At 45.1% G+C, this 9,098-nt stretch overlaps 1 protein-coding gene across 1 annotated transcript in view; it reads right to left on the bottom strand.

The window, feature by feature from the left end:
- Positions 1 to 6,811: 6,811 nt before the first annotated feature.
- Positions 6,812 to 9,098, bottom strand: part of Mrps9 (mitochondrial ribosomal protein S9) — a 52,118-nt gene continuing 49,831 nt past the window's right edge. The window contains exons 10-11 of the mRNA XM_032901025.1: positions 8,722 to 8,891; positions 6,812 to 7,099 (exon numbers count right to left, since the gene is read on the bottom strand). Coding sequence (XP_032756916.1) covers positions 7,008 to 7,099; positions 8,722 to 8,891 — 262 coding nt within the window. The 3' untranslated portion in view covers positions 6,812 to 7,007. The remainder of the gene's footprint in view (positions 7,100 to 8,721; positions 8,892 to 9,098) is intronic.

Here is a 9,098-nt window from a genome sequence, read left to right as displayed (position 1 = left end):
GCCTGGCTTGGTCTTGGAATCCCAAACTGCTTCTCTTGTCTCCTGAGTGTTGGGGCTACAGATGCTCACCGCACCTGCCTCCCCTGAGAACACTTACTCATGAAAGTAGTGTTCCTCAGGGATTCAGGGGAGAAGACCACAACTTTCCTTACAAAGCCTCCAGGTAACGCTGGTGGGCATTAACTAGGTTATCCCTGAGGTTCACTGACAGATAACTTCAATTAAAAAAAAAAAAGTCCTGCTCTTTCTAATTGGCCTGGTTTTCTCCATTGCTATGAATTCTCCCAGTTTTCCCTCCACCTAGAAAAAGACTATAATTTGGCTGTGATCACAATATGCGTTATATAATTTATCACGCTGGTGGTTATTGGCAGGCTCCACCAACTTTCAGGGTTGGGGTAACAACCTTCAGATAAATCAAGAATCCCTTCCTCTTGATTTTGAGATTGGCTTTCAAATCAATCCAATTTGTTCTGATCAATCAATTAAGCCAATCTGTCCCCTCCTCAGCCTCAACTGTTAGTATTGTGGTCTAAGCCACCATCAACTGTGACTTGGTACAAGTGACCTGTTGTGTGAGCTCCCAGATTCCTTTAGTCCCCCTGTTCTCTAAAACAAGCAGGAGCAGGCTAATCTGTATTCTGGTCACACCAATGAGTCTCCTGTCACCAATTGTGGAGTATCAGAGCCTTAAGTGAACTCAGTAACTTGCTGAGCTGGCTGAGGAGTGAAGCACTATTGTACTCTCCTCTGTACTACAGTTCTGCAGGCTTGGTCTTTCTAGATCAAAATCAAGGTGTGGGCTGGAGACCAGAAAGCTAGTGGTTTACAGCGGGGTGTCATTTACTTGATCAAATCAAGTTGGGAAGGGAAATTAGGCCATGCAGAATCCCTACAAAGCCCCAACATCAGCATGGATTCCAAAAAAGATGTTAGCAGCAGGATTCATATCCACTGAGAAATCGTTAGTGTGGGCTTCCAGTTGATTCTTTCCACAGAAAAGAGAGACCCAGGTAGTTGACTGCCCGGCCAGGGACTGGTGAGGAAGCTGAGTGGTCAACTGAATAAACACCACCAGGAGGTGAAACTCACTTTCTCCTTTGGGTGGTTTTGAAGGTGTTAAGCCAGCGCTGGTAATGTTTTCGAGTCTGTCCAGCGTCAATGGTGTCACTTAGGTCTTCTGCATGGTCCTCAGAACCTGGAAGAGCAGGGACTCTGCCTCCACTTCCCAGCAGGCAAGGAGAGGCCCAGCAGGCACAAAGACTGACTTCCTGAACATGTATTCTGTGCCACGTATTTCTCCAGCCCTTTCTCAACCCCTTAGCTACCAGCTTCATGTGACAGGTGAGGTCATGTCCCTATCACCTACCTCAGAGGTGGCCCATTCCCACTTTCACTTACAGGCAACACCTCGCAGCCAGGACTTAATTGCCTTCTAATGGTTCTCTCTGGACTTGTGCTTCTTTAATTAGACTGTAGACTCTGAGCAGAGAAATTCGACAATTTTATAACTATCTTGATACAGAACCAAAGGTCAGGGGATGCATATCAACTCAGAGGAGAAGCCGGGACAGTACAAGTTAGGGGAGATTGTTCTCAGGTCAGCAATCTGAAGCCCTCTGTGGATCAGCAACATGTCCCTTTCACTAGCACGCAACCACTTCTCTTTCTGTGTACAGGTTCTGGGACAGAACAAAGGGGAGCAGAGTCCTACCTGCACCCTGGCTGGGCTTCTAGACAACACCTAGAGGTCTCTCCTCATACAAACTGTAGCGAATGCAGAGGCCATGGTGAGAGCATAGGGTCAATGAATAAATAAGGCAGGTATGTCTGGGTTCAGTCCTACAGAGGGGCTGTTAAAAAGGCATGGCAGGCAGGGAGCAATAAGCCTGGAATAGGAGGTAAGACCATGTAATCTGGTCAGGAATACTCAAAAGCTGTGGCTTCCAGAGGATTCAGATCGTACTCTATATGCCAGAAATGATGAATTCTGTATTTAGATATCCCAGGCACATGCATCCCTAGAGCAGTTCTTTTCTCTATGCCACCTGCACCTTCTGGGAGGATGAGAGGCTATCCTGGGAACTGTACCTCCTGCTTCAGCACAGACTTAGCCAGGGTGACCATCTTTTGAACTAAAGGGCAGCTTATGAGGGTTGGTGGGGTGGCTATTCTGTAAAGGGGAAGGAAGCAGAGTGGAGAGGAGCTGGCTCTCTGGGCTCACTCCGCTGCCCTTCTAGTAGGAGCCTTTCCCAATAAATACCCCTTCGGACAGTTCAAACGGGGCCCTCTTTTTTTTTCTTTCTACCTATACTAGTCCTAAGCTTTTCTTCTGTAGCACAGACTGCAATGCAGAACTCAGCCCCTTGGACTTTATTTACTGACCACCACCATGAGAAATAGGTGATCTTACAACTCTCTTCAAACAAGATAGAGCGGGCTCTCTGGAAGAAAGCTCACACCGGAAAGAAGACCCCCCCTCCACCCCTCAGGAGGAGAAGGTAAGGCTAAGCATCACTGGGGAGGGTTCCAGAAGCAGCTTTCATCTGTCTCACAGAGACCTCACGCTGTGAGGCCGGCCCCCCTGGAGGTTTCAATCATTTTTAGGAGGGCAACCCAGAGCCCGGGAAATGAAAAAAAAAAATGGCAAAAAGCTGATATTCTCTTACAGTTTTCATTTAGGAACAGTGATTTAAGGGAAAGTAGTGTTAAGACCGAGCCCTGTCTGGATAGCACACTGACCTTGAGGGCATTAAGAAGGGTGACAATGATTGGTATTCTTCCAAGGGCCTAGAAGCCACTGCCAGGAACTATCAAAAGAGTGAGATCCCAGTCAGTCTCCAAGCCTTCACAGGAAGATGCCATCCCGCCCGGCAAGTGACAGCTTGGATCAGCTCTTGCACTCTTTTCTATTCTGAACCCCCATCCCCCCACTCCTCTTCACATCAAATACTAACAACATATACATTTTTGGGCAAGAATTTGAACCTCAGGCCCTGTTAGTCCATTAGTAGGACAGAGAGGCCAGGGTGTAACTTTTCCATTCTTGTCCTTTTGTTATTTGATTTTTGATTATCAGTCACTTCTTTACCACTAAAGGGCCCAGGCCCTGTGATTAACACAGAGGTTCTTTCTGCTACCAAACAGGGCATAAAAAATGTCGGGTTTTGCAAAGGAGGAATTTTAGGTTCAGGTAGTCTAATTTGGATGATATTAATATATCAATCATTGATTCTTTCTGTAGACATATAATATTTATAAAACAATATAATAGTCTTTTAAAGCATTTTTTTATATATAAATAGCTGTATGTCCCTGGTCTGGGGCTATCGACTATGGTTCTGATGTCTGCCAGACTAAACAACTTTTTGTCTGTGGGGTTTCCTGGGTCAGGACTCCTCACACCAACAGGCGTGCACACCTGATCTAAAACATCCAATTGCCCCATCATTTATATCATTCATTTTGTCCCAAGTAGTCAAGTAACTTGGTGCTAAAAGGATTGATGTATTAATCCTTAAAACTGTCATTTATTTTCAAGAAAACCACCAGCTTAGTCCCCTTCTTCCTCATTTCTCTTCCAAACTCTGATTAGACAACCATGGGCTCCTATTTAACTTGGATGTTAGAGAAAGGACACTTAACACCAGCATTTATAGACAATGTTCAGGGGAACAAGTGTTTCAAACATAGGTACTTAATTCTAGCAATATTTAGATATGTGCTCTCTCAACCTCACGAGCCACTGCGGTTAGCCAGTTCTGGAACCGGGACTCTGGTCTTAACCTTAGGCTTGGGCACTAGCTGCATGGCTTAGGGAAACTTACTTGGCTTTGCTGAGTGATGCTTTTCTCAGTACCTACCTAACAGACATTGGGATGGTTAGGCTGAAGGAAACATTACAGGAATAGGGACTCCGGGGAACCCCTTGGGGTAGCATCTGCCGGCGTTTCCAGGGCCTTATGTTCCTTTCTGCTGCTCTGTTCCCTCTCTTGGGCTTTACGTTTGGAGAGGTTTTTGGGCTTCCCCTGTACTTCCCTGCCAAGTTTCAAATCCCCTCAGTGGGACAGCCTCTCTAGTCTTCAGCAGCAAGTTCCCAGTCTCCTGCTTCGAGATGTGGGTCAAACGTATTAGGCACTGTAGCCAGAGGCACATAAACACAAGCTGGCCTCGATGGTTTTTGCTGTAGTGATATCTCACTCCGACGGATTTGGTGAGTCAAAACTCACAAATACGTCAAAACTCACCTGAGATTTCAAAAAGTAAATTTACCAAGAAATCACCACCCCAAACCCCTCTTTAGTAAGGAAGACTGAAAATTATGCTCTAACTTCTGAAGGGGTCTTTTTGCTTAATTAAAGCAGTTGTGCTGTAATACAGAATTTTCAGCCATAATGAATGAAAGAAATTATGTCATTTGCAGGAAAATAAACAGAACTGGGCGTTAAGTGAAATAAGCCAGATTCAGAAAAACAACTATCATGGGGTTTTTGTTTGTTTGTTTATAGTGAGTCTAGAGTTTGTTTTTTTTTTTTTTTAGGATTTGAAAAGAAAATAAATGCAGGAGAGGGTAGAGGTGTGTAACATGTCTGTTGAATACGGACAAAGGGCTAGACGTTCGCATTTGAGAACGCTCTACTGAAACATATTTATAAGCAGACAGATAGATAAGCAACTCAATCATTAATTTGAAGTTCTCTGCCACAAACTACTTCATTTTCCCTCAAAGACCTAATGCAAAGTTACAGGGAGATAAAAAATGTTAAGTTTCTTCATTTAAGACAGGGCAGTCAGGAACCCCAAACTTAACTGTCGGCTGTGACTGTGACTAAAATGTCCAGCTCCTGGGCGAACACCTCTGTGATGGGTCCCATCCAGACACTCTACCTGGATCTCACAGGGTCTGGCCTGGGGTCCACCCTGTCTCTGGCTACCATTGAGGGAGGTCATAGGCACAGCATTTCCTGGAACTGAGTCCTTTCCCAAGCACCTCAGTGAAGCTCCCCTGGGGAGAAGCTCAATGAATGACACCTGACCCTCCGCTGGCCTCCTTGCTGGTTGGAAATGGATTCCAAAATGGACCAATGGAGAAATCAGTATTGCTTGTTTCGTTGCTACGGTGAAATACTGAGATGAAAAGTGCTTGAAGGAGAAAGGGTTCCCCCTCCCCCCAAGGGTAGGGGGGCTGGGATTTGAGGGTACAAGGCATCTGTGGCAGAGAAGGGCTGGCAGGAGGTTGAGGTACTCGAAATGAGAAAGTAGATTGGTAAGAGCTTTCTCTCCTATGTGATTTTAAGTTACATCAGGTTGACACAAGGCAAGCATAAATATGTAAAATAACTTTTATTATTCTGGAAGTAAGTGTCATCTCCGAGGCTTACTGCCTTAGACAGCTAACCTAGGCCCAGTCCTGGAAGCTTCTAGCCTCTGCACAGTCTGATGGAAGCCTCGAATGTTTTCAGCCTGAGCCTTGCTGCCGAGTCAGCTCAACACTCTCCTGCTCTTACTGATCGCTGGCTGGCGGTCAACTCAGCCGCACTGGCCAAACTCTTCACCACACTGACTGATTCAATGTGGCTTCTCTCACAGCCCTTGACTGAATTACTGTGCTTGGCCTCAAGCTAACTCAAGCAACCTGTTGTAATCTTCTAACTCCCCACTCTCGGGCTCTGCTGTTTTCACCTGTGTGTGGCTTGTTCCCAGGTCAACCTGTCTCCTTAACACTCTCCTGATGAAACTGCCTTTCCCACCCACCCTCCCTCCCTCCCTCCCTCCTCCCTCCCTCCCTTTCTCTCCCCCCTCCCCCTCCCTGCGCTGTTCCTTAAGTAGCTTCCCTTTCCTCTCTTCTCGAGAAAGCTGGGCATATCCTATTCTGTCGAATCTCTCTGATTCGTCACTTTGTCTCAATTCGACATTACTTTCAAAAATGGGTGCTTACTTCTCCAAAATAACTTTTTCTTCACCGTTTGGGATTAAAGGTGTATGCGGAGGGTGTGTCAACATTCCACCTAGAGGCTTAAGGGTGTGTGCTAAGGGCTTGTATATAAATGTAAATTCAGGCTAATAGCCTGTGTCTCTGACTTGGATGAACCTTGGGGACATTACAGTTTAACAGGAAGGCACATCATTTCACTTAGCTGTGGAGCCTATCCAAGCTGAACGGAGAGAAAGAGCGCAGCAGCAGTCTCTGCGTTTGGAGGTCGGTGTGGTATGGCAAAGGAGAAGGCCCTGGTCAAGGTAAGAAGTCTTGGCACCACAGGAAGACTGAGTCTACACAGCACAGCACACACGCTAGGAGTCAGCTTCTCATTCCACGCACAAAGGAGGGAGCCATCTGAGATGATGGATGTGTTATTTCTCTTGATTGCATTAAATTTTTCATTATGTGCACCAAAATAATCTATTGTGTACCTTAAATAAATGATTAAAAATTTATAAAACCCAAAACCCAAACTAATCCAGAATGGGCTTAGCCTCTTCCCTCTTCTGTCCAGGACTAAAAGCTGGACTGGGCCCCTCCCTGGCTGTAGCCTCACTAGCCACCCAACACTGGAAGCTCAGCGCTCACCCGCTCTGCTGAGTTCCTGCTGTAACCAAAGCCTTCCAATCTTAAGCTCTGATCCCAAGAGCACACTGCAAGAAGTACCATGTGGGACAACTACCGGGCAGCAGTGAGCAATCGTCTACCTGTGATAGGCTGCTTCACCTTTCAATAAGAGCTCCACCTACATACTCAGGTAACTGTAACTTTCAAGTCCAATATGCAGATTTTCTAAGTTATACTGCTGTATTTCTTCAAAAGTTAAAAAAGTAAAGGAGAACGAAACCAATATTCTTTTTATTATTTTCAATCATAATCATAACAAAATAGCACTAAAAACGAAATCATGTCATAACTTAAACTCAAGACAATGTGTAAATGCCGCCTCCCCTGGTCAATGAATATGACTGTGCTCTACCATGAGCCAGGCACAAAGACGCGGAGCTCCTCGCTCTCCCGTGAAGCCTCAGCGCTTCTTCCAGGTAAACTTCCTTCGGGCACCCTCCTGGCCTGGCTTCTTCCGTTCTCTGATCCGTGGATCAGGAGTAAGTAGTCCGGCTGCAGCATAAACAGAGAAGCCTTTGTGAACCGAGAGGAGCGCTGGCTTGCCCAGCAGAGAAACAAGTGAGCAGCATGGGACCCACAGCAACTGCTCTAAGAAAACCCTAGAGGCAGCTGCTCCGATGAGGTAATTTTACTCCTCTGGGATACTATAGCAATGTCAGATACAACTGACGGCAATGTTTTACCAGTCTTTTTATCTGCACCCTAGGAGATTATAAGTCTTTCTTTGGTTTTTAATACTCTTCAACTCAGGACGAAGCCATTCTTCTATGGTCAGTCTTTATTTACTACGCTGAAATGTATTCTCCCTGTTTCTGAGGGTGACCCTGAAGTTCTGATTCTCGTGCTTTTCTCTCTAAGGTGCTGGGGATACGGGTGTGTGTGAGGTGCCTCACCAGTGAGGAAGCACAGACTCCTGCCAACGGCACAGTTCACACACAAAGAGGGTTTGCTGAACACATTTGAAAAAAGAATCTCGTTAGAATGTCTGGGAAAATGATATTCCATGGTGCTTTATTTGAGAAGTTAAGTAAGTTCAGCGTTATTCTTGGGATAGAAACTGTCCTAGAAGAATAATGTCACTTGCAGCTGGAAGCTGCAGCTTCTGTAACCATCAGGAGCAGAAATGTTTTGAGGCAACTCCTGGGTCACTCGCTCTCAGAGTCTGGTCCAATGGGGATGTTTGTCATGGTCACAGACACCAGGAAAATCCAAGTGCTATAGAATGTACATAAATGAACACTGTCTTTAGTTCTCCTTTTGTTCTTGAGACAGGTCTCCCTATGTAGCTCTGGCTGACCTGGATGGAACTCTCCATGTAGATCAGACTGGCCTTGAATTCACAGAGATCTGCCTGCTTCAGCCTCCCTAGTGCTGGGATTAATGGTGTGCACTCCCGAACCTGCCCTTTTTACTTTTGTAACACTAGCAATCTTCTTATTGGCGCATGGCTTACGGTGGTATTTCATAGGTATTCATGGAATAAAATAACTATTATGAATGGAATGTTCATTAAATTCAAAGTCACATGTACACTGCTCCAAAAAGCACAACAGTTAAGTGAAATCTATCCAACCCCTCTTCACTGTCTATGTATTTTCACAAGTTGGTGAATTTGATAAAATGTCAAATTATTTATAAGCAAGCAACATTCTAAGAGAATTTTAATAAAATTGTAATATCACAACAACGACAACAACAAAGAAAATCCCTAATAATGTTGGGAAACAGTTAATCTATCATTAACTAAAAAACTATCACCGATTCTTATGATAAAATAAAACATCCAATTTGTTTCAAATATAGTTGAGTTATATGCTGGTTCGGCTGCACAAAAGAGTATTCCTTAAGATCAAAATAATTCCTACAGGTTGCATATTTCAGCAGAGACAAATGTCAATGGTTGGGAGGGAGGACCATTTCTTGTCCTACTCTTGGTTCACTTTGTAGAAATCCAGCCTGAAAACGACAGTTGTGGTTCTGGAGAATGGAAGCAGCTAGAGGTATCCTGAGATCTCAAGAGGAAGTTTTCTTACGCCAGTGTGAGGGAGCATTAACAAAACCAACCCCCATACCACCACGCCCCCAACCATCCGGCCCCACCTCCTCACACCTACCTTGTCTCATCCACTCAACCTCGTCCTCAGTGATGAAGCTGCATAAAGCTTTGGCCATTGCCAAGCGTATGGCTCCTGCCTGCGCTGATCTCCCTCCCCCGGAGACTGTGCAGGTAACATCGTGCTTTTCTAGCCGGTCCAGGAAGTGGAAAGGGAACATCAACTGTTCTCTAGGGCATATCACAACACATGGATTAAGCATCCTATGAAGATGTGACTTTGTGAAGAGTTACAAAAAAGCAAATGATGCCTGCCACAGTTAACTATTCAGAGAAACACAGATCCCCCTGGGGCTTAGAACGCTTTGCTTATGCACAGTTCAAAGACTGTTATCTTTTTAGTGGTGGTATGGACAGAGTAGAGCAGTATATTAACTT

The sequence above is a fragment of the Rattus rattus genome, chromosome 4 (assembly GCF_011064425.1).
Source record: "Rattus rattus isolate New Zealand chromosome 4, Rrattus_CSIRO_v1, whole genome shotgun sequence".
In the NCBI taxonomy this organism is placed as follows: domain Eukaryota; kingdom Metazoa; phylum Chordata; class Mammalia; order Rodentia; family Muridae; genus Rattus; species Rattus rattus.
The sequence above is the reverse complement of the archived record's forward strand: the minus strand, read 5'-3'. Positions and strand labels throughout refer to the sequence as shown.